This window comes from Agelaius phoeniceus, chromosome 11 (assembly GCF_051311805.1).
Source record: "Agelaius phoeniceus isolate bAgePho1 chromosome 11, bAgePho1.hap1, whole genome shotgun sequence".
NCBI classification, from domain to species: Eukaryota; Metazoa; Chordata; class Aves; order Passeriformes; family Icteridae; genus Agelaius; species Agelaius phoeniceus.
Genome location: NC_135275.1, coordinates 9,233,729 through 9,258,243, shown reverse-complemented (window position 1 = coordinate 9,258,243; position 24,515 = coordinate 9,233,729). Strand labels below are relative to the sequence as shown.

The 24,515-nt window shown below is 45.7% G+C and overlaps 2 protein-coding genes and 1 long non-coding RNA gene across 4 annotated transcripts in view; 1 reads left to right on the top strand and 2 right to left on the bottom strand.

Moving 5' to 3' along the window:
* USP4 (ubiquitin specific peptidase 4) overlaps positions 1–16,546 on the bottom strand; it is a 31,100-nt gene extending 14,554 nt beyond the window's left edge. Inside the window, exons 1-12 of one of the 2 annotated variants that reach the window (XM_054639808.2) lie at positions 16,363–16,546; positions 16,088–16,245; positions 15,710–15,840; positions 12,135–12,261; positions 10,468–10,613; positions 10,224–10,285; positions 4,895–5,038; positions 4,140–4,257; positions 2,800–2,973; positions 2,023–2,181; positions 982–1,206; positions 239–322 (exon numbers count right to left, since the gene is read on the bottom strand). In XM_054639808.2, the coding sequence (XP_054495783.1) occupies positions 239–322; positions 982–1,206; positions 2,023–2,181; positions 2,800–2,973; positions 4,140–4,257; positions 4,895–5,038; positions 10,224–10,285; positions 10,468–10,613; positions 12,135–12,261; positions 15,710–15,840; positions 16,088–16,245; positions 16,363–16,475 (1,641 nt within the window). In that variant the 5' untranslated portion in view covers positions 16,476–16,546. The remainder of the gene's footprint in view (positions 1–238; positions 323–981; positions 1,207–2,022; positions 2,182–2,799; positions 2,974–4,139; positions 4,258–4,894; positions 5,039–10,223; positions 10,286–10,467; positions 10,614–12,134; positions 12,262–15,709; positions 15,841–16,087; positions 16,246–16,362) is intronic. The other variant, XM_054639809.2, reaches the window with a different exon arrangement.
* A 106-nt stretch (positions 16,547–16,652) lies between these two features.
* Positions 16,653–19,593, top strand: LOC129124887 (uncharacterized). Its single transcript, XR_008534911.2, has 2 exons — positions 16,653–17,432; positions 18,547–19,593. It is a non-coding gene; the product is annotated as an uncharacterized LOC129124887 (long non-coding RNA).
* Positions 19,594–20,820: 1,227 nt separating this feature from the next.
* On the bottom strand, positions 20,821–21,786 carry GPX1 (glutathione peroxidase 1). Its single transcript, XM_054640364.2, has 2 exons — positions 21,526–21,786; positions 20,821–21,414 (listed from the first exon to the last, which is right to left on the bottom strand). The coding sequence occupies exons 1-2, from the start codon at positions 21,766–21,768 to the stop codon at positions 21,064–21,066; spliced, it is 594 nt and encodes a 197-aa protein (XP_054496339.1). The 5' UTR covers positions 21,769–21,786; the 3' UTR covers positions 20,821–21,063.
* Between the last annotated feature and the right edge of the window lie 2,729 nt (positions 21,787–24,515).

Sequence of the window (24,515 nt, the reverse complement as noted above, 5' to 3'; positions counted from 1 at the left end):
GTTGCACTTTACTTTTCTGTCCCTTCTCTGAAACCTCTCTACTGCAATGGAACTATCAGAATAAATATGGACTATTTCATGCATATTTTTAATCTTACAAGCAAAGAACAGCATTTTAATTTATTACAGTTTTGTCACTAACCCATTAAGTTCAGCTTATCACCCATATAAAAGCTAGGCCACCAAAATGCTTCAAGAACAAACATTTATCAAAATTACTGTCTGCATTTATCCTTACATTTTCTGCAGGAACACCAGAGAGTTTGGAAAGTGATTCACACAGATCCGAGATGGCCCCCATCATTGGCACCACAACCCGGTACTAGAAACAAAAATAATGTTATATTTACACCAGGCAAAATAAACCCATACAAGGCAGACAGCAAGAAAATTGAAATAAAATCTTAAAACTCTTAAATCTTTAATTTACAGGAGTTCTGCTGAAGTTAAGGTCACAACCACACACTTGAAGGTCTCCTGGATCTCAGCTTTGCCTTACACAAAGCAGGGATTTGGAGGGAATGAAAGCCATGAACAGCCTTCTGCAGTGATCAGGCTCAGCAGTAGTAAAACCCAGGAAAAAACATAATCACCAGACACAGCAGCTTGCTTAGAACATAAAATTGTTGGTTTTTTCTGTGATAAAAAACATCTTAGAGCCATTTTCTTCAATGCTGCTAAAGGTCGGGGCAAAAATCTTGACAGACATGGAAATAATGCCCATCAGCTCCTTCAAAACTGCATCAGGACAGGTCATCTCACCACAGGAAGCCACTTCCAGCTGACCATGACCTTAGTCCCACGAGCCAAGATTTTATAAAGTCACTTGATTTCACATCCCAGAGTTTTTATCACAAAACCCATACTACCTCACTCAAAGGTGGACATCAATATCCTTCAGATTACTTTAAGAGTCTCAATTTTAAAATCTAATAGAACTCAGATAACTTCAAAGAAATTTGTATCTGGAGCATGCCTCACCTGGACAGGTCTGCGCTGTGGGTCTGCATACACCAGGGTAACTTCCATGAGCCGGTCCCTCCTCAAGGGCAGTGGGAGAGTTAAGTAACAGAAGGGATCAAAGGTCACAGAAACTTTAGAGCATTTGGGACAAACAAGGGTAGACTTGAAAAGACCATGAAAAATATCCACAATGATGGAATCATTCCTCAGCCTATGGTTCTCCCATGCCTCTTTTGCCACCTCCTATAAAAGCAATTTAAAAAAATATATTAGAAGTTATTTCTTACAAAGATTTCTACAGTGGGTTGAGCACTAGGACCAAAGAAAACTTGGAAATTGATACTGATAGGTCAGTTTCAGAGGGAAGGAGCACTACCAGTATGTGTGTGTCCAGCATAACACACTGAGATTTCTTCTCAGTGAAATTAAGGCCTAGCATCAAGTAAAATTTAATCTATCTGTACTAGCTGAGTTTGATCAGATATTCCTTGGTGCACACAATGCCAGAAGCATGAACAGAGCTGAGGGGACAGTGACAGGGTCACATGGTGCTCTTCAGGACAACCAGGTTTGCCCCACTCTCCAGAAGGAATGGAGTGCTCCCCGTTGCTTTGGAAAGGCAACTGCAGTTACAGCTTTCAAGAAAAAAACAGAGTTTTTTGTCTTGGAAAACAATGGCCATGTTTCAAAAAGACAGCCTAAAAGGAGACAAATTACAATTCCTTGAAGGCCTTCACAAGACAACTTATAAAGTCCTTACCAAAGGGCATCTGGCATTTATCTATTCAGGGCAATCAGAGGCTGCTCTTAGCATGAGACTTTTAGTCTCAGGAAGAAAACTGAAAACAAGAAACTTATTTGGCCTCTATCAGGTAAACCCCATAAGAGAATTACTTTTTTCTATTTAGGTAGAGTGCCACAAGGCATGACAAGGCTGTCCTGTGCCAGGGACACTGCTCTGTGGGCAGGATGTTTGCGTGGCCTGTGAGCAGGAAGGCCAGGAAGTGTCCCAGAACCCAACTAAATGCCCTGGGAATCCTTAAGCAATGGGCACTGTACCGAATCAGGCCTGCCATTGGCATCCTTCAGCTCCAAGTAGGGCTTCTTCTTCACTCTGTTCAAATCCTCATGCAAGCCATCCAGCAGAAAAGCCAAGAGCTCCTGGGAATCCTGCTGCTGGTATCCTGAGAACTGAGGAGCAAACCGCCCAACCTGTGTCTGAAACAGCAAGGCAAGAGTGAGGGGATACAGAACACTCAGGCTGTGGCTTGGGCAGAGCTCAGCTCACCACCACCTTCTGCTGGCAGCAGGCCATGGAGAACTGGATGCTAAAGCAGGGAAAGGTGCCAGAACCATTTCCCCAGCTACTTTCAGTATTTTATATATTCTGAAAGCAGCTCTTCACACTGAAGCAAAGAGAACATTACACCAATAAACAAAGTTATAGACAAGGGGAGGGGTTTTGATGTTCACTTCATAATTTAAATGCTTAGATTTGTAACTTGCACACCTTTTCTCACTGACCAAAGTTCACAGCTGGCAATTCATATGACCTTGTCTAGTTTTGCAGCAAAGATCATTCTGATTCATCTGTAAACAGCCCTCAGGCTGGGAGGTCATTTACTAAGTAACATTAAAGAGCAGTAGCAAACTCTGAGGAAAGACACTGCTCACTGACAAGTTCCTCCCTGTACCCCAAAAAGCATTCACAAACAATGAAACACTGGAGCAATTCTGTCCTTATTGCCTTCATAACATCAGAATATGTGGCAGGCACGTTAGCTTTCACTGTTTCTTCTGTCCCAGAGCTGTGCTACAGGAACATGACACGCTTACTTTGAACATCCGTGGGGCCACGTGAGACTGTCTCCCAGACCACATCTGTTTAATGAGATCTGCATAGGCTTCTGCGATTTCTCCCCTCATCCCCAGTGGGTTGTTCTGATTTATTTCAGCTTCATATTTGTCTTCCAGGAAGTAGTCAGTCAGAGGAGGAGTATTGCTCAGGCACTGAGAAAGGATTAAGAAAATTAATTTACTGCACGGGACAATAGATTTGTGTGACAATGAAACGACAAAACCAACTTTCACATCAGAACATCTACCAGGTTAACAAAACTGGTGAGGCTCAAGAGCTTGTTTAGTAAAACAAAGAAAAAATTAAGGCAAAAATCTGCATTTGAAAGACTGATATCTAGAAAATTAAAGCATAATGGTAAATACAAGAAAGTAATTGGTCCTTAACTAGTTTGCATGATAAACTAAGACTGAAGTACATTTGATTTAAGTCACTTGGATAACAAAAAATTTTAAAGTTTCTCTTAGCTAAGTCCAAGAAAACAGAGTGGCTTAAGGACCATGACACAACTGAAAATAAAGTCAGGTTGAATAAAAAGCAGGGCAGCCCAAGTTTATTGTGGTGTCCTGAATACCATGAGCATAATGCATTAGTTATTTTAAGACCTGTTCCAGATTTCAAAGCCATCACAGAGTGACTGAAGTAATTTCACAGCATTGGTACCAGACTAGAAGTTTGCCCATTCCTTAAATCAAAGTTCATACAATTTCTCATATTTTAACTTCTCAGCAAAAAACTACCCCTAGCAAGTTTTTGCATTCTTTAAAATGAATGGAAAAACTTGCTGAATTTCTTAATCCTAAGAAATTAAGTTCAAAAGTAAAGAAATAATTATTAACCTTGCATCACTGTTTCATTCTTAACACCTTGCACAACGAACCTGAACCCTTCCTGTAGCTTTTCATGCTCTTCATTTTTCAAGAATCTTTAACACGGGCCCAGAACTGCACACAATGACCTGCTCATGTCACTTGTGCAGCCCACACAAGTCAAAACATCCTCCACATCAGACATTTTTGGCAGGGCACAGCACTGGGACCTCATGTTACAGTCAGGCACCTGTTCAATGCAGCTTCCCCTGGCCATTTCAAATGCCACATATTTCAGATTCAGTCCCTAACACTGTAATCTGTTTTACAGTACTAATGAGCTAAACATAAGCCAAACTAAACATGATTTTTTGGTCTGTTTATTTTTGAGGTGTAGTCTCCCCATGGAATCACATTAAATATTCTTTTCTTTTCACAGATTTTAATTCACAATATTTATGAGACTGATCTTTTATTTAATTCTAATGGGGGCTCTTTCTAATTCTTACCTGTAATGCAGAATTCATGAAGCAGGTGTTTCCAAGGTTACTGAGTCCACAGAGTCCAGGTTGTGAGAGGGAAGCACTGTCCCTGCAGTTGTAAGAGTTACAGACAAACCCAGAACCTCTGCAAGAAAAGACAATACAGTGAACTCCACAATGAGTTTGTCAAGTCTCACTACTATTTAAAAGTCACATCAAATACAAGTCAGAAAACTGTTTACTGAAATTTTTTCATCAGGCTACCTGTTTCTGCTGCTTCATAGGGGCTAATGCTGAATACCAGGAACAAAATGTACGTGCTAACTTTGGAAACATTAATCCTTACAAAGTCTATTATTGATTTATGGCTCATAACACATTCATTTCCTCTGTCTGTAAGTAAACAGCACACTACCCTAACACAGCAAGAGTCTATATAATGCACTTCAAGAAATAATAAGAGAATTATGATCTGTACCTGAAGGCTTCTACCACAATGGCAGATAGACAAAAGAATACAATCCCTTCCCTCATGCTCTGAGTCACCTCACAAAACAGGCAATGCTCTGGTAGTTAGTAAGCTCTGGAACATGGACTACTTTTGCAAGCCAGCAAGGAACAGCAGAAGGCAGTGGTTTCAAAAAGCCAAGGTTGATAAACAGGTACACAAGAATAGTAGAACTCCTCTAGGGCACCATCACACTCCTTTTCTATACATGCAAGGATGCATGGGATCACTCACATGAAGGGTGACAAAACAAACAGAACATTCCTGCTCTTACCCCCTGCCCAGGTGGGAGCTGTTCAGTCCATAGGAGTTACTGCTATCACCGTTAGTAATGACAGAAGTGGCAGACACTGAGGAATAAGAACTTGCTGATGATTTTGAAGAGGTAGTAAAGTTTCTGCTAGTTGCAGTGCTTGATCTGGGAGAAAGGAAAAAGAAGCAGAAACAGTGCTACTACTTTCTTTATCCCCAGTCCCACCTCCCACAAAACTCCAAGGACTTGCTGAGCTATAGTTAGTTACCCCACACAGAATTTACTGCTTTAATGTGTTTGATCACATTTCCAAACAATTGTCTGGAACAGAAATACCAGGAAAAAAGTACCAGAAGCAGGAGCAACAATTATTGCTTAAAGGCAAATCTGGGTCCCAGACAGAAATAAGTAGCAACTCAGTGTGAGTGAGAGGGAAGCAAGCTTAAATTTATGAGTAAACCACCTTGAAATAAGCAAGCAAAACCTCCCAAATCTTAAGACCACAGAACACTCAACCTGCATTAAAAAATGACCAGGTCAGTCCTTTCCTACCTGAAACTCAGACCATCTATTCAAACACAACATTAATCAGGAAGAAGACAGCAAACAAGGCACTAAAGTTTAAGAGTGTCCTGTCATAGACAGTTCCATTAAAAAAAGGCAAAACCACAAGACAGTACTAATTTTGACACTAATTAATTTCTCAATAGTAAGAGTTGACTGGGATTTGGTCTAATCTCTCCATCTCTGCCCAAATAAACGCACAAAACCAAAAGTAAAAAGGTGCAGGACACTCACAGCCACAAAACAATGGCTACTAGCCCCAAACCAGAGCAGGGAGCCAGCAGTGGATAGGGCTCTCAAGCTTCAGCTTGTCCATTTATTCTTTTTTATTGTGGCCCTTGTTTTCAAATGATATTCATAGTTCAGATGGCACTAAAAAAAATGTTCTGGGAAAAAACTATACAACAATGAACAAGCCATAAAGGCCTTGACAAGGCAGAACAGCTGGACAGCCTCAACAGTTTGGAAATATAATAGCAGTAAAATAAATACAGAAGTAAACAAGTTACAGGAGGAGCTTCCAGATGAAACTGGAAAACCCCAAACACAGTCAAAACCTGAAGCATGCTAAAAAACCTCACCAGCCAGCACAACAAAAAAGTATACAGGAAAGTATCCTGGAAAGAATGAGATCTACCAGAATAACTGAGAGAACCATTTCTGGGACAATACACAACTTTCTGTTGTTCCATGCTGGAGGTGGAACTTCAAGATTACCTGGACACCAAAGTAAAATCAATGGGAAAGCAGAAGGTCTGGACTATAGAACAATTATTAGACTCATGCTCCTCTGTGTGGGTTCCAAGGGTCAAGAATAAAACAATTTAGGTAACAACACCATGTAAATCCATTAAGAACACATTTTAAAAGTCTGAAGTAGTGAATTATCTAGAAGCAAAGGGAAGCAATCTAGAAAATGATAGACTTGAGAACTAAGCATCTCTGCTTCACACATTTGAGCTCCCAGAGAGAGAAACTCAGAAAATCATAAGAAGAAAATCTACTGGTGAAAAAGGAAAATGAGGACAACCTCCTAAGGGATTTCAAGGTTTCCAACAGAAGCATAGAGACAGTGTTTCATCAAGAGTCACATGGCAACTAAAGAGTTCCAAGTACTTCAACAGCATCCTACACAAACAAAAAAAAGCTAAGAATTATAAAGGAAGATAAAAAAACAGATCAGAAAGCAAAGGTAAGACACAAGTCACAAGTCAAGAGTCTTTTCACAAAGGGAAAAGTCTGCCCACAAAGTCATCCAGGATCTTGATCAAGTTCCAGCTAGAAAACTGGGAAGGTTCATGTAAGTAGCAAAACAACAAGAGAGGTTAAGAGCTCTCCATATGAGAATAAAAGAACAGAAACCAAATGTATTTGGGAAGATAAAGAATTCTACATACTCCTACATTTTAGAAATTACTCATCTGTGTGTAACTACTGAAGAAAGGATTTCCTAAGGACAGCTGCTTCCCCTCATTTCACAAGATGCTCACAAAGCAGTCATTGATTGCAGGTGAAGGGCACAGAGAGCAGCTAAGGAAAACATTTTTCTCTGAAACCTTCCCACTTTAAGCCTGGAAAGCCATTGTTAATGACCCCCCAGTACTGCAGGCTCTCAAGGACTGCCTCATTCACACACAGTGACAACAGACAACCTGGATGCCAACTATTTATTCCCAATGCCACAAAAGGGGTTTCTGTGGAACATGCAGACTGACTGGTCAAAGGCATCTGCCCCCTCTATTGCCATCTCTCTCCCAGGATGTGACTTCTGCTCCCTCAGAAATGGAGGCCCCAAGACTTTGCTCTGAAGTAAGAGAACAAAGTTATTTCATCTTTGAAATTTGTGACTTGGAACTTTCCAAAATGCTCTGGCCTACTCAGTGGGTTACCACTGAAACCCATCTTCACCTTCACAACACTGGAGCACATTGTCCCCATCTGCAGGTAAAGGCAGCTGCTTTGTCCTGCTACAAAACCTGCCAAAAACCCACACAAACGGCAAGTGAGGAGAAATCTGGAGACTTACAGGACAAAGAGGATAAAATCAAATTACTCTGAGTTCATATGGTTGTTAGGTAAAAAAAACCTCCTAAACTAAACAACTTGAAAAGTATTGTAAAAGGCTTTCAGGTGGTTGAAAGGCACAGATAGAAAAAGTGGTTCAATTCAGCTGAGGCCACCTTCAGAGCAGTAGAGTCAGTCCTCCTCCTTTACACAAGCAATAATAAAATAGTGATTTAGTGACAAAAAGTTTTTGTTAGAGCCAGATTAGCTGGGATTTTGTTTAATTGACAAAGCAGAGGCGGTAATGGATGCTCATTTAGAAAGTTCTTACATGCAAAAGCCTCCAGAACTTATGTTACATCCTCAGGGCTCCTCTGCAAGCCTGGCATCTGCTGCAAACTCAAGCACTTCAAAGTCAGAGAATAAAGATCTGCACACTAAATATTTAGCCCAGTTGCTGAGGGAGTCCTCTGAAATCACACAGTGCCAGCACACAGTGCCATGAGTAAACAGAGGAAGAGGAAATAGCAGGAAAATTCTAGCTCCAACCAAAGAACCAAAAGGTAATTTACTGCTGCATATTGCAAAGGGAGAGAGATAGCTACCAGGCAGACACCAAATACAACTTCACTTCAGTTTTCAAGTACAATCCCTGGTGGAAAAGGTGTTATTTGCAAGAACTAACACAACTTCTTGTTTGCCTTTGCTAAAAAAAATTATATCCAGGATGAAAAAAAAAGTGTGCTAGGGCTGAAATGGAATTCTTCTAGTTCAGGACTTAATTTGGGAGTCCTGTAAGTAACAATTTAAGAGTACTAAATTCCACAGAGCCATTGATATAATCTCCCTTCAGAAACAAAGTATGCCTTTGATTTTGAAATTCCTAGAATAAGTAAAATCCATTCCCCCTTCTGAAACTTCGTCCAAAAGTAAAAGCAGTTTCAAACTACAGTAAGGAGAAACTATTTTGTTCTTTACCCACAGCAGTGGCCAAGCACAGGCTGAATATACCACCCAAGGACTGCTGTGGAGTTTAAGAGCATTTTTCCTGTAAAATGTCAGCCAGATTGATGGCTGGGGAAACACAAGGACAGCTGCCAAACCTGTGGAAAAGCTATTTCCTCTGCTAGGGGGCCAGTGCCTCTGACAAGCAGCAAATGGTGAGGAAAAATCCTGATGACACAGAACCACCCAGCCCATGGTCACTTTGCAGCCACCCTCTGAGTAGGAAGGATATGAACTCCCAGCCTGCCAGAACCTCTCCTGGCACTTGGGCAGTTATGCAGGTGCTCTCCATTTCTCTATCAACAGCAGGGAGCTCTACATTCTGTTTGGTTGATGTCATCAAAACTCTAAATTCAGGAAAAACTCCCTCATAAGCTTTCAGTAATAAACTGGTGCAGCCCAGGAAAAACAAAGCTCCAAATATTAAGATCCCCATGTATTTTCTGGAGCTGAGAAATAGAACACTAAAGCAAAATCTTGCCTGAGATAGGACGAAGCACAAGACAAAGTACAAAAGAACATATAATAATCCTTGTATCACTTAATACACTTCTTTCAGCCACCATTATAAGCATCAAGTCATTTTCACAAGTTTCATGCTATAATAAGTAAGTATTTTTATGTCATTAGACAATAGTAATCTACATACCAATTCCCACTTTCATTTATCTATCACTAGAGGTCAAAATCAAAGCCTTTACATATCAAAGTAGCTGCTGATAAAGGACTACGGTGAGGCCTGAGAATGCTACACAGCTCCTTTTTAGCTTTGCTTCATGTAGAAACAAAAGGTTATGGCTGGTCTTGCACAGCTGCCTCTCCCATACTGACTTCAACCAGGTACATGATATGAATGTTTAGTTGCTTTTCACATGGCAATCCTATAGAAAGTTCAGTGTAGTAAGTATCATCTCTCAAAGCACTGGTTCAGAAGAGGTTTTGCTGACCTATCTAATCAACTCTTCAAGTTTAACACTAGTGTATCTTGATTTCAAATGAGATCACTTGGCATCAAGCTCTGTAAGTGAACTGTATTGTACAGAAAAGCATTTTCTTTCTCAATATCAAGTCTGATGGCCTCTGGAATGGCACCAAGTAGGCATCAGACAGGGGAAGTCATCAAATTCTACTTTCTGTAGCAGGACTTGATATGAGCAGTTCCTTATCATTGCAACTTCCATTCTACACCATTCACTCTATACACATCATATTTCACCAAGCCCTGCAATTACCTCTTCTCTAAATCAGAGAGCACTGAGGCACTCTGTGTCACATTTACAGGCTTCTGTAATTGTCTTTTGTGGGAGGGGTGTTGGTCACCTATTTCTATACCCTTTTTAAGGGGGAACTACTAGAACTCTGAGCATTCACTACTGGCAGGTTTGGGAATACACTCCAAGATCCTTTCTGTTCTCCAACAGCAAAGGAGAGATTATTTATTTCACTGTGCAGTGTGCAGAGGTAGCTTTTTAAGCACACTAGCTCAACACAAATAGCACTTTTGCCTCCTAAGCACTATAAAAACCCTAAGCTATTTAATCCTTATACAACCTGTTTGAAACAGGCTTTAAAACACACTCTTGCTAAGAAAAGAAACCAGCAGTAGAACCGCTGAAGAATGTTTATATTTGAGATTTTTCTCTCCTTCAAAATAACCAAAACAAAGCAAGCCACAACAGCCAGTGATAACCAGGCTTTCAGAGAGAACATGTGGTCACTAAAGCCTAGCAAACAAGCTGCACAAAATAACAGAAACCTTTAGAACATGCTTGCTTACTTTGCCAGGCAATGCTGTCCAGGCCACGTGCCATCTTCATTTTTCACTTCTATTAAAACAACCTGAAAGAGAGTGCAGGTAATAAAGGTAACTGCAAGTCTGTTACACATTTTGCAAAAGCATTAGCAAATCCCATTGTCAATGTTTGCTCAAAGTACATAAAAGCAAGTGAAAAAAATACACATCAGCAAAAGCACTGCATGACACAAAAAAAAAAAGAGAGAGAAAAAGTTATGCCCCTTACCTGACCCTGATAGAGCCCTGCATCTTGCACTGTGCTATCCAGCTTGCTGAGCTGCTCATAAGTGTTACTCATGTATCTGTTCCATAGCCTGGTTTCCTTCTCAGCTGGGATATTGAATAGTTTTCTCATTTCTTTCTCAATGGTAGCTGTTCAGGAGAAAGTAAAAACAACAAAATTCCTAAAACATGAGTGCTTTTGGAAAAACACTAAGACATTCTTTCAGCAAGGAAGTACATCACTTATCCTTCAAGATCCTTCAAGCAGAAAATGTATTATGGAAGTTATAATTGCTCGTGTAGTTTGTCAAATATTAAGGCTGAAAAAATGAAAAACTTTTGTTTTCAGTCATGTATTTGCCTGTCAAGCCCTCAAACCAGTAACATGCAGAACACTGAGAACTTTCTGCCCAAAGGCCAACTTCTCTTCATCAGAAAACAGAGGCTCAAGTTTTCAGTTACTACTGTCAAGCTGCCCATAAAGATGCTGTGCTGGTTTTGCATGGCCTGCTCTTTGGTAGTGGGACAGGCCACAGAGGTGGCTCCTGTGAGGAGCTGCTGGAAGCTTCCACCATGTCCAGCAGAGCCAATCCCTGATGGCTCTGAACATGGACATGCTGCTGGCCAAGGCTGGGCCAGTTAGAGAGGGTGGTAATGACTCTGTGATTACATATTTAAGGAGAAAATCAAAATAAACTGCACACAGTTGTTTCCTAGTCAGAAAAGTGGAGGAGGTGAGAACATGTGAGGAAAACAACATGGAGACACCAAGGTCACTGGAGAAGGAGGGGGAGGAGGTGCTGCAGGTGCCAGAACTGAGATTCCTCTGCAGGCTGTGGTGAGACCAGGGTGAAGCAGCTGAGCCCCTGCAGCCCATGGGGATCCACCCACAGCCCCTGGGGATCCACGGAGATCCACCCACCATGCCTGGAGGAGGCTGTGATCCAGTGGGAGACCCAGTGGTGAGAGAAGGCCCTGCTTCCAGGCTGGAGCCTGTCCTTGGAGGACTGCACCCCGTGGGAAGAGAGCCCCACATTGCAGCAGTTTTGGGAGGACTGCTGCTCATGAGATTGGACCCACACCAGAGAAGGTCATGGAGAGCTGTCACCCATGGGAGGGACCCCATGGCCCCACAGGGGAAGGGTTCCTCTCCTGGAGCAGCAGAAGAAAACCTCAGATGATAAACTGACCAAACCCCCATGCCCTGTTGGTGGGAAGGAGGGAGGGGCTGGGGGAAGAAAAGGTGTTTTTAAGGGCTTATTTTTACTTCTCATTATCCTCCTGTGATTCTGTTAGTAATAAACTCACTTTATACCCCTAAGTTGAGCCTGTTTTGCCCTTGCAGTGTTTTCTCCCAGTCCTTATCTCAACTGATTAATGCTTCATTAATTTTCTTCTCTCCTCTGCCCAGCTGTGGCAGGGGAGGGTGAGTGAGCACTTTTTGAGGGTGCCTGGCATTTGGCCAGTGTCATATCACAACAGATGCTTTCTTCAGTTTAGTACTGTAGATACAGGACAGCTGACATTCAGCATTTCAACATGTGAAAAATATAGCAATGAGAGAGAGAGAGAGAAAAGTCAGATTTGCTCCAGTCTGGAGGTTCTGGAGGGCAGAGATTATCTCCTGAGACAGCCTCAGAGCACAGCTTTATCTATCAGAGAACTACTTACCAACAGTATCTGCCTTGCTGAAGTGGCAGCTGATGACATTGTCGGGATCGCTGCTCTCGCACAGCTTCAGCTCCAGGAGATAAACCTCGACCTTATAGTGCTTCACAAAGAGCCCATACTCCACCACCTGCACACAGGGAACGAGGCAACACAAAGCTGCAACACTGGGCACTCCTCTGAAGCACACAGTCTAAATGCTGTCAGCCTTTTGGAGTAATGAGAGTCAAGCCATAAACTGAACACTGATTGCTCCTAGATTCAGCCACCAGCTTGTTTGGGGGGGTTTGTTTGGTTTTTAAAATGGGAAATCCCAGTGCTTTCCTTCTACAATGCAAAGTTCCAGAGATCCATATCACAGCTGAACTGATAGTGTCAGCTAACCACTCATGAAAAATACTTGATAACACAAAGCATTCTAGAAGAAAATTACCTTTTATCTCTAGTCTTTGGTTAAGTTTTATAAAATAATTAAATCAGGCTGGAACAGTGGAAAAAAATCTCTTCTACCAGAAGAGAGCAAGCCAAAGCATTAATTATTTTTTTGCACAGTACACAGAACCTGCCTCAATACTCTCTCCTAGCAAGAACAGAAAAGTACCTCTGAAGTTGTTTGGATGACACTGCTTTATTTCAGAGTACCTTTCAAATCAATTTTGCATTTGAGAGAATATTCCAATAGGTACATTTACTCATGACACTAGCTTGCAGCACATTTTTTAAAAATCTTCCATAAAACTGGACACCATTCTTCACCTACAGATCATAAAACACATTATGCCAGAAAGAAAAGCACATTTCACAGGCCAGTTAAGAGACAAGTGCAATGTAATAGGAAGAGCAAGAAAAAAAAGAAAACCCCACACCTCAATTCTCTCCAGAGTGCTTGGCAGCTACAAAGCTTCTGAAAATGAGAACATATTTCCTTGAAAAAGCTGGCATAATTTTTAAGAGTAACAGTGAGAGGCATTTGGACAATGCCCTTAATTTGCTTTAACTTTCAGTCAGACCTGAATTGGTCAGGCAGTTGGACCAGATGATTAAGTCCCTTCCAACTGAAATAATTCATTCTATTCCTGTGACACCAGACTTGGTATGATCTAACATATTACAGAAAAAAACTACCAAGCTTTGGAAAGAAACCAAGAATTAAGACCTAGACATATAGTGACAATTCCACTAAATTATGCTTCCATCTTCTGAGGATTGTTGCTTTTAGAAGGTTGTATTAAACATGCAAGGTGCTTTAAAGGTAAATAAATAAACACATTTGGAAAGCTCTTCAGTACTTTGCTGTTACAACAGAAAGTAAAGCTCCCTGTTTAAACAGCTTCTTGACAGGCAGAGCAGACTTGTTTTTAGGAAAGGAAAAAAACTAAGTCAAAAGTTTTCCATTTATTTTTCAGAATAAATGTCACTAAACATGACTTCCTGTTCTCCAGTATTCTGTAGTTAGAAACAAAGAAGAGCCATATTCAGAAAAGAAAAGAACTCTTTCCAAGAAGTTCCTGATCAGATCATTGTGTCCATTAGGATGGAGGAATGGAGTCTCTAATCACCTGCAGATGTCTTTTAAACTGCATCTGACCAGCTTCCTTGTTCTCTGCCAAAGTACAGCTCATGTCATGCCACTGCACAGCAATCTCAGCACAACTCAGCTGCTGAGGAAGCACAGTAATAAACCTTCCCACAGGACTCTATAGATGACTGCCCAAAAATATGGTCTGAGACTATCAAAAGAAGCTGAACCACAAATAAATCAAGTCTAATCCTCCTGTACTTGGCTCTGATCATCAAACACAGAGATGGAAGAAATATCTTTTAAAACCATAAAGATGGCTGTAATTCACTTCCCAGATCCTACTTTTATGGATATTTTTATGTATGAATTATAGTTGATCCATCTTTAGGAAGTCTTAAGGCACTCAAGGACCACAAGTTTAAGTGCTTGACTTTTAATGCTATCTGGGGAATACTGTAACCAGATCCTGCCCACATCCTACTCAGGTGCTGCAGTGCAGTTTCTGTGTCTCACTGACCTACTGGATTTTTGTAAGATGCTGTTATATCCCACAAACCTACTATACTGCTATATTTTAGCATCTTCTTAAATATAAAAACCCCCTTCAGTTATCAGGTTAACAACAGAGACTGACAGTTTCATAGCAATTCAAAACTTGAAAAATTTACTCTTAACTAGACCCAGAATAACCTGGCATGTTAGGTCTGTAAATCAGCACAAGCTCCGAGCTCTACCCCCTTGGTAATTGCACCACTGAAAACAGCATCAGACACCACAACAAAAGAAGGCTCATGCAAGTTAAGCCCAAGGTTTCCCCAATAACTCCCAAATCTCCTGTCAGATTTCACATTTTTCAGAAAAGGGAGTGTGCAATGACATGCCAGGTTTTGTGACAGCAATCAGCCAGCTCAGGAAGGAAAGCTCCCTCACTTGGAGAGGCACTGATCACTAACAGCACCAGTTCTCCCTCTCAGCACACACCTGCAATCCCTCAAGATGTTACATGTTTCTCTAAAACCACATCTCCTTTACATGCTGTAATTATTTTCTCCTCTCCTGCTTCTTGCTTCCATGGGAGTTCTGTCGACTCAGCTGAGTGAACCTGAGGTAACCAGGTGATCCTGGGTTAACTCACCAGTCCTGAAGACAACAGAATTTCTTACTCCCTGCAATTTCTAGCCCACACTGAATGACAACATTCCAGCACTTCCTGATCTTACTTCCCTTCTGGTGCCACACTTAGCTAGGTCTTGCACACCTTGAAGTAACCCTTACTCACAACACAGTGCTGCTTAAACATAAGTGATGCTAATTCCATCCATTATGTCAACACTTGGTGTAATGATTAGTTTCTTAATGAGCCCCACACAGTGGCATTGCTCAATTTAGTCAGTACAATTGGTTAAAACTAAAATAAAAACAAAAAACCTTTTACCTATACACTTTCCAAAAAAAACAACCAACCAAAAAAAAAACCCAAACAAAATGAAAACAAACACTTGTCAATTTCACCCTACAGAACAGGTTATGTAGTCAGAATGCATACCTGACTGCATTTGTCAACCAAAAACATGACTAACAGAACCAAACCATATATCCATCTCTTTATAAAGATTTTAGAATCACACCATTTTGGAAGAGAAAATAAGAATCACCTTACACTCCAGAGGAAGCCCCTAATCCATCTGTACTAAAAGACTCATTCTGTCCTGGAAGATAAATAGTTTGACCAACAACTTATACTTGTCCACAAAGTACACACTATTCCATGCAATATAAAAGCACTGTACTAGTCCAAAGAATCATAACCTGAACAAGGTTGAGGGTTCTTGTTCCAGATAAACCATCAACTCAGAACCCCTGAACATTCAGGCATTTTGGCTGAAACACAGGCAAGTTGTTCTTTCAGACAAGGCAAAAAGATATGACGTTATTATCTCCAAAGAGCTACTGAGAATCCTGTCTTAGCTGACATCTGGCAAAATAAACCGTTTACGTTTGATGGAGATCAAAAAATGAAACCAGGAGGAGGAGAAGTTGATTCAGCCATACTTACTTTCCTGACAATAGGCTGCTGTCCGTCTATACAGCCGTACCACGCTACTAGTTTGTTCCAGGCTTCGGTGGGCACCAGCACGTAATCCAGTTCATCAATGAGGTGTTCTTTCAAACTCTGAGTTTGCGGATCTAAAAGGGAGACAGACGGCGGAGAGCAGGGCATCAATCAGCGCCTTTCCTTCTCCAGAGCCACACACGTACTGCCGGGACACCGAGGAACAGCAGCGCTCCCGGGGAGGCAGAGCCCGGCCGGTCCCCTCACGCCCAGGGCGGTGCGGCCGCGCGCCCTCTGCAGCGCCCGGCTCCGAAAGCGAAAGCAGCGCGGGGAAGTTCCCGGCCGAGCCCGAGCCGCGGCCCCGCTGCCCGCAGCACTCACCGCCGAACAGGCCCGAGTTGTCGATGGGCCCCGGGAACAGGCCCGCGTTGTCGACGGGGCCCGGGAAGAGGTTGGGATCGCCGGCGCCGAACATGTCCCAACTGTCGAAGCCCACGTACTTCTTCCATTGCTTGAACCACCGGCTCTCCACCAGGTACCTGCAACACACGGCACCGCCCGGCGCGGCCCCTCAGCGGCGGCGCGGCCCGGCCCGCAGGCCCCGCCGCCCAGAGGGGAGGGGGACGGGGAGGGAGGGGAGGCGCGGGTGTGCTCACCAGGACTCGCCGGGCCGGAGGGCCGTAGCCAGGAGCGGCCCCAGCTCGGCCCGCTGCTCCGCCGGGTCCGGCCGGGCCCGTTCCCCGCCGGCCGCGGCCGCCGCCATGTCCATGCGCGAGACCCGGCGCGGGCGGAGGTCGGAGCGCGCGCGAGCGCGCGGGCGGGCACGCGCTGGGCGAGTGGGAGGGACCCGCCCCGCCCGCGCGCGCTCCGTGACGGGGTGGGCGGGGCCGCGCGCCCTATGGCGGCAGCCGCCATCTTGTGACGGCACCGTGAGGGCGCTTGGGAGGGTGGGGTGGGTGCTGCGCTGAGCTGAGCGCCCGTACTGGGGCTGCAGGGGGAGCCCGGGGAGCAGGAGCACTCCTCCCGCGGGGATAGACCTTGTCCCCGAGGGAGCTTCGTGGTCGAGAGGGCTCCCGGGCCAGCCTCTTTGAGTGCTCAGATAAAAACACTTCTGCGAACACTGTGCTCCCTTCCGCCTCTGCGGCAGCACCAGCCCAGCCTTCCCCAAAGCTGCCAGCCCGCTGCTCTGGGCTCCAGACACCGTGTACTTCACTGTCTCAGCAAGAATCTCCTCCCTGAATTATGGCTCAGTAGAGATCGAACCCAAGCTGAAACCTTTAGCTCTTCATAAAGATTTTATTTTTCTCTCTCTCTGTCAAAACTGGTGGCAGAACCATTTGGTTGGACTGTGGTTTCAGTTTTAGACGCTTCATTTTCTGACGTGGGGCACACTGGTGAGGGCGTTTGACTTCAAATTGTTGTGGGAGTAAGCGGGAGAACGGGTGTGTGAGACCGACTGGAGAGTGCTCGGGAGGCTGGGCACTGTCTCAGGAGAGAGCTGCTCCAGGAGACTCCAGCATTGATCCTTCGAGTACCATGTCCTGTCCTTGAGAAGGAGGGCTCTTGGGAAGAATTAAAAAAATCTGCCTTAAACGGATGCACCAAAGAAATCCCTTTATATTATGTGAAAAAAGGCGGGGGTGCTGTGGCTGCCTGTGCCAGGAGCCTTCTGGCAGCACCATGGGCAGGTGGGCTCTGCCAGCCTGGCACTGCTGCAGCAACCAGGGTAACGTGATAAAAGCCTTTTATCTTCCTGACAGCAGGGCAATTCCATTCAGTTAACGCTGAAAGAACCATTTTCTCCTTCCAGTAAGAGTTGAGTGTTGTTACTTCAGTTTTTCTCAGAGGGCAGGGCCCCTTCGGGCTCTAACACACCCTATTATGGCAAGGCTGGGTGTGTTTTTAAAATGAGTCAGCTATTCTGAGATAGTGCTTGGTGGCTGACCTCACTCTGCTAATGAATTACTGACTCCTCATAGAAAGTGTGGTAAACAATTAAATGGTTTAATTCAGGCCTTTCTGATTCAGTGCAAGAAAATTACATTGTTCCAGTTTCACTGTAGACAGAGGTGTCTGTGTTCTCCAGGCTCCTCAAGCACTTTCCTTCCAGCCATGGACTTCTGTCCTGATCTCCAGCTCATCCCAATGGGTGTGAAAGTGGCACTAACAGCAGCAAAGCCTCCTCAAGTACCACAGGACTGGGGCAGGTGTTCCCAGCCTGCCTTACGATGGCAATGATCAAACACAGACTGAAAGCTGCTGAGGAGAAAGGGAATTTAAATAGCGGAAAGAACCTTGTACAGGCTGAGTAAGAAAGATCTCAGACTCAGGCTGATGGCACTTCTGTTGAGTAGACGCTTCTGAACACCACATCTCATCAGCCAGGATTTCAGCAGATAGCCCAGGGTTTGGTGGGCAGAACACTAGGGAATCTGGGTGAGGGAGAAAGGGCCAGAAAGGATAATTTTTTTTTTTTTAACTAGTTAACACTCCTGACAGCTTCAAATATTTGAACTTGTTTAAGTATTTAAGAAGTTGGCCGCCACTATCAGCAGCTAAAGGGGGGAAGAACCACTGGGAGGGGGGACAAGTAGGGGACAAACACTTTCTAGGAAGGAGAGAATATATGAAACTTTGATGTGCAGAAGAATGGAAAAACAGGAACACTAACAGAGGGATTAAGTGTTTGCAATTAAAGTGTTGTGTAGGAGTGTATATGTGACAGACAGGAGATGTTGAAAGGACAACTTCCTCAAGCCACAGAAGCAGCCAATTTTGCTAAAGCAGTATTTATTTTAAGGTTGCCCTCTGAGTCAGTCTGTTTCTCTCTGGAATTACAGAAATAGAACTGGCTGATTTATAATCCCTGAAGAATTGCCTGGGATTCTTCATGCCTCCCCTCAGTACAGAGCTGCTGCCTGTGGTGAAATGTTCACCTCCTCTCATCACAACACCAGCCAAGGTTTGGGGTGAGAGCCTGTGTGGGGACCATGCTCCACTGTCCCTGTCACTGCCAGGGAGCTCCAGCCAGTGCCCTCTGTGCTGCAGCCCACTGGACCTCAGAGCCAGCTGCTCCAGGGAATGCTGAAATGAGACTGGGAATAACAAGGCTGGGCAGATTTCAGCCACACTGCAAAGTTCCTGCTGGTGTGCCTACACTGGGATTGTTCGTTTTCCTGCTGGCATGGCTCATTTTGGTCCTGGAATCCTGTCACTGTGCTGCTTCTGGCACAGCTGGAGCTGTTGCTTTGTTCTTCTGCTAGCACAGCCCCAGCAGTCAGAAGGTAAATAAATCCCTTGGCCATAGGCACAGAATAAGCACAGTGCAAGGTGCAAGAGACCTTTTTCAGCATGATGGAGCTGCAGCAGGTGTTGGGCTCTGCTCCCTGTGGGCCTTGGCCAGAACCAGAGGCTGGTTAGGAACAGAGGAGGCCCCACTCAAACGCTCAAGTTTGGTGAGTCAGGAATGAGGAAGTGTCACAGCTCACGTTGAGAAAGATTTTCAGTGCCCTAGGTTTCTGCTGCTCCTGATCCCCTGTACTTTCCACCTATTTCAACATCCTGCATTAATGAAGGAAGTAGAACTAACTGAAAAAATAATCCCCTACACCATGCATCATCTGCTGCAAACCTTCAATAGCTGCTGAAAACATCCTGTTTTTTTCTATGAAGCTGTTCTGGGATTTAAGAAATCCCCCGGTGAGGATTGTGCAATCCGAGTTCAAAGCTCGATGACTCAGGGGTAGCAGCAAGCAGGGTGGTGCTGGTTGGAAGGTTTACCCAGTCTCTCCTCAATCTTGACGGATCCTTGGTACAGTAACAAAGCAACTGTGAATTTGTGAAGTGAAAAGCTACAAACAAGAATAAAACCCTACCAAACCCTCAAATCCTGAGTGTTTTTATTATGAAAACATGCATGAATGCTTGAAAGCATTATGCCTTCCCTTGGAGAGCCCTTGGAGTTTTTAGTCTGGGTTAGGATTCCTCAGTCCCACACCAAGTTTATGCGTGGTGCTACAAGGCCTTGTGAGGAGTGGCTTGCAATGAAAATGTGCTCACAGAGCAATTGGAGGAGTGAACATTTTCCTGTAGAAGGAGTTGAGCTACTGGGCAGAAGGATGGCAGGTGAAATTTGGCAGAGGCTCATGATTTCCCATGGGAAACCAATCATAATTTCAGTCATTTAGCAGCAGCCTGTAAAACCAGGATTGCTGAGCAGGGCCGATATGTCAGAATTATTACTGAATCATAGAACCATTAAGATTAGGAAAACCTCCAAGATCATTTGGTACAATTGTAGCAACTTCTCATTAAGTACTTCTCAGCTCCATGGTTGCCAGGAGTCAAAAAACTGTTATGGAAGAAGTGAAAAGAAAAAGGAAATATTTCCTGGCAGATCTGCACTTGGGAGTATCATATGCAATTCCTGTGCCCAAAGGGAAACAAGGACACTGAGGCAAGGCACAGTTCCCATGGGCCAGGTGGTTGAATGGGGTGGTATTGCACTGGGAACATGAATAAACTGGTTTGTCACATGATTCCCTGCATCGTGAGGTGCTGGGGAGGCACAAAGGTGCTTCGGTCTCATGGAGGAGTGGGCAAGCACATGAGGATCTGTGCTGGGCCACCACTGATGCAAAATGGGGTAGAGCCAGTGAGGGGGCAGTGGCTCAGGGACAAGGGGAGGGACAGTGGGTGCTGCTCCTGGTCTAGGTCCCCCCAGGCTGCAGAATCGCTCATCTCCCTGTTATCAGCCTGCTGTGGGCTGTTGCTGGTAGCCACACTGGGGATTCAGCCAGGGTAAAATCACCCCCCGGCCACATTCCAGTGTGTTCCCTCTGCACTGAAGCCTTAAGGGAGGCCCAGTGAGCACTGGGGCAAGGTCTGTTTGTTCCCCACCGCCCTCCCGCTCTGCCAGGCTTGTTACACATGGGGCAGGACATGGTACTGATTCACAGCTTGCAGAGCTCATGCTCTCCGTTTAGTTCAGCCTGACTGCACGGCCGTGCTCGAGTGCTCCAAGTCTGCCCCTGTGAGCACCCACATGGGCTGATGAACAGGTAACAGACCCACCACGTTTTACCCAACTCACCCAGATTTATCAAGCCACAGCCTTAAAGAAACTACACAATTTTTATTCAGAGAATCACAGTGAACTACTGAAACTCACAGCTGCTTGCCCTGGCATACCTTCCCAAACATTCCCGTGCAACTTTTGAAAACATCAGGCACACTTCAAGGATTTGGAAGATGCACCGTCACAAGCAAAATCTGCACGAGACATTGGGATTTCTGCCAAAGCAGCGGCTCCCTGCAACAAAAACAGCCAACAGCAAGGGCAAAGGGCAGAGAACTTTCTAGGCAACCTTCTGCAGAAGCAACTCAATGTCGTCCTGGATCTTGATGGTTTCGAAATGCCGGCTGTAGCGTTTGAAGGGGACGCCGTCGGGGCCAATGAGGAACTTCTCGAAGTTCCAGGAGATGTCATTGCGGCAGACCGGGGACCAGATGATGTACTGCGGGTTGGTCATCAGCGACGAGGGGTCGTCGTGCGGGAAGGGCAGCGCCTCTTTCAGGAAAGTGAACAGAGGGTGCGCGTCCTTCCCGTTCACCTCGCACTTCTCGAACATCATGAAATTGGGCTTGAAGCCGCTGCCAGGACGAACGTGCTCGAGCATGGGAAGGATTTCTTCGTTGGTGCAGTTTTCCTAAGGAAACAAAGGTAAAATCGTCCCGAGCACGGCCCGTGAGAGCCCGGCCGGGGGGACGGCTCAGCCCCGCTCCCCGGCCCCGCTCCCCGGCGCCGCCACCCGCCCTACCTGGTGACCGAACTGGTTGCAGGGGAAGCCGAGGACCTGGAGCCCGCGGGGGCCATAGCGCTGCTGCAGCTCGTTGAGCTGCAGGAAATCGCGCTTGGTCGTGCCTCAGAGCGACGCCACATTGACCACCAGCAGCACCTTGCCCTTCAGCGAGCCCAGCGACAGCGGCTTCGCCGCGCCCAGGGGCTTCGCCGACAGCTCCGCCAGCCCCGCCACACGCCCGCCCGCTCCTGCCGCCGCCATGGTGCGCAATGCTGAGGGAGCGGCTCCGCTCCCGCCGCCGCCTCGCTCCGCCCGCCCCGTCCTGCCGGGAGCCGCCTCCGGCCCCGCCCCGCGCCGCTCCCCAGCGCTGCCCCGCCCGGACATCGCCCCCGCGGCACCGCCCGCACCTCCCGGGCTCGGACAGGCGGCCGGGCCTGCTCTGGAGGGCGCGGGGGCTTCCATCAGTGAAATGCGCAGAGTGGGGTGGCGTTAAAACCCACAGCTAACAGGGAAGTGTTACCGTTCCTCAGAAACGCTTTGGAAAAGCAGCAAAACACAGAATGGTCCAGCCTTCGTAGTGACAGGCCACCCGCACAGTGTGTCACCAAGGCTGCAGCATTCTCCGAGGACACCACTGCCACTGAACATGGCCTTGGGGAGATAAACACCTGCAGTTTGCGCATCAGGAATGGGAAAGATGAAAGTTTGACAAGAAAGTCTCACAAATATGTATGCTTGGCAGAAAGACTTTTGAATGTAGAATCTGAAGGAGGAATGGAATTGAAAGCAAGTTTTGATATCGAAGAAAATAATTGCTGAGCCAGTCTTACTGGTAGCTAAGAAGGCAAACGGTATGTTAGTTAGAAGGGGTTTTTATGGCTTAGAGCAAAGGATAAACCCACCTCAAACAAGAAGGTGTTTTTACCAAGCAGAAAGATAGAGCAGGCAAACAAGACTGCTGATGTTTCAAGTAGAAAAAAGGTCTCAAAATTTTCCACTGCAAGAAAACTGAAAAAGAACTTCTAGCTTAAACTGTAACGTACTGACTTTTAGTGATAGGTGAACAGTAACATGAATATGGTAATTATAGTAGTTGTGATAGGCTATAGGTAAAAATTAAGGTATAGATTGGTTCTTCTGCATTAAGGTGCTCAGCAAAGAACAGTCTATAATGCATTGTAACCAAAACAAAGGGTCTCCAGGCCTGCCTGCAGCTGGAGCTGACAGCTGTAGGGACAGGCTCTGTCACCCACAACCCTGGGCTGCTGTAACGTATTGGGTGTAATAAGATGCATTATGAAGAGTTGCCTGGAATCCTGAATCCCTCATTACGGCTCTTACAGAAGAGGAACGGGAGGAGCACAAGAAAAAGGAGCAACAAATTCCCTTCTTCAGAGTACTATAAGTTTTCCACTTCTTTGAGGCTGGTGAAGTCTACACACAGAATTACAGCTTGGTATATCCTCACTAGATAAAGAGAAGTAGGCTCCTTTCTCAATTTCAGGGGTTGCTTTTTCCCATCCTTGGCTTTTCCATTTCTTCCCTAACTGCTTCAGTCTGTTTGCAGGAGTGTTAGATCATGCAGTATTGACTGCTCTGTTCCCCACAGACTGAAGGCAGCCCTAAGTGAGCTGGGCTGTTTCTTGTGCTCACACCAAGCAAGTGGCCCAGCTGTCCCTCCACTTCCCTCTCCTAAAGTAAAGAGGCAGTTCGGGGTCAGGCCTTGTGTCCATGTCCATGGGTTGGACCAACAGGGACAGTGGAGCAGTGCAGCCCAGCAGGAACAAAGAGCCAGGGCCTCAGCTCCAGTGCAGCTCCCAGGGGAAGCAGGGAGCCCCTGCTGAGCCTCCTGCCTGCATCTGCGCCAAGCGAGCTCCTTTCACAACAGCCCAAGGTCAGACAGCTGCTTATCAGCCCTGGCCACCAGCCAAGGCAGCCTGGGCCCCCACGCGGGGGATGCGCTCAGCCCGCCCCTGCTGTCTGCTCTCTTTTGTGCTTGGGAGCAGGGACTTGTCACGAAATGCCAGCTGTCACCAACAGGCACCACACAATGCTGCCTCTCTGCTCTGGGTGCCCAGGTGACTGCAGGATCTGGGGGGGTTGCTTTGAGTTGCTCTTGGCACCTGCCTCACTAACTGGGAACTGGAATAGTTCCAGTTCCCAGCTGTGGCAAGTTTTGGGGACTTTCCTGATTATCTTGCATCTTTGGGGACCTGCAGTGTGTTGCAGCAGTGATGGCAGGAGCCATGTCAAGTGTCCTGAGAGAGATCGGTGCTGGAAAACAGCGGATGAGCCGAGGCACATGATTCATGTTTGCTCTTGAAAAAAATGAGTTACAGTCACCACAGACTCCTCCTCACCCACCCCTGGGCACAGAGAGCCACAGCTCCTGAAGAAGAGGAATTTCCCTTCAAGGTGATATCTAGGGTGGGGCCACATCTCTGCTGCCACTTTTGGCCTCAGACTGGCACCTTCACTTTTTTGTCTGGTCCCAGGGAATGACTCTGAAGTGGGGGAGTTTACTTCTGGGGCCCTGCCCTTTCCAGAGAAGCACAGGTTAGGGCTTTCCCTTCCTTGATGAGCAAGTTTTAAGGGTACAGAATGAACTTCCTTGTTGGCTCAGAGCTATGGCCTGTGCCTGGAAACATTCTGTGCAGCCCCCTCAGCTGGGATCCAGAGGAGTGCCAGAAGCTCCAGGGGGACCAGATGGGTTCAGTGGTCCCCTTTTGGGCTGTGTGACAAGTGACAGTTGTCCTACATGGTAAAAAAATTAACTGTTTAACAGCAACAGTGCCAAGTAATCACAAAAGCCACCAAACCACACCTTCTGGCCTCTAGCTTACATCATGTCCCCACTCCTGGTAGTGAACTCCCTTCCCTGCCCAGGGGGCTGGCACTTGGCTCCTCGCTTTTCCCCTGCCTCTTCCACAGCTCCTTGCCTGCCTGGATTGCTCTCCATTAGTGCTGAGCTCTCATTCCCCAGGTCAGGGCTGGCCATCTGTGTCCTC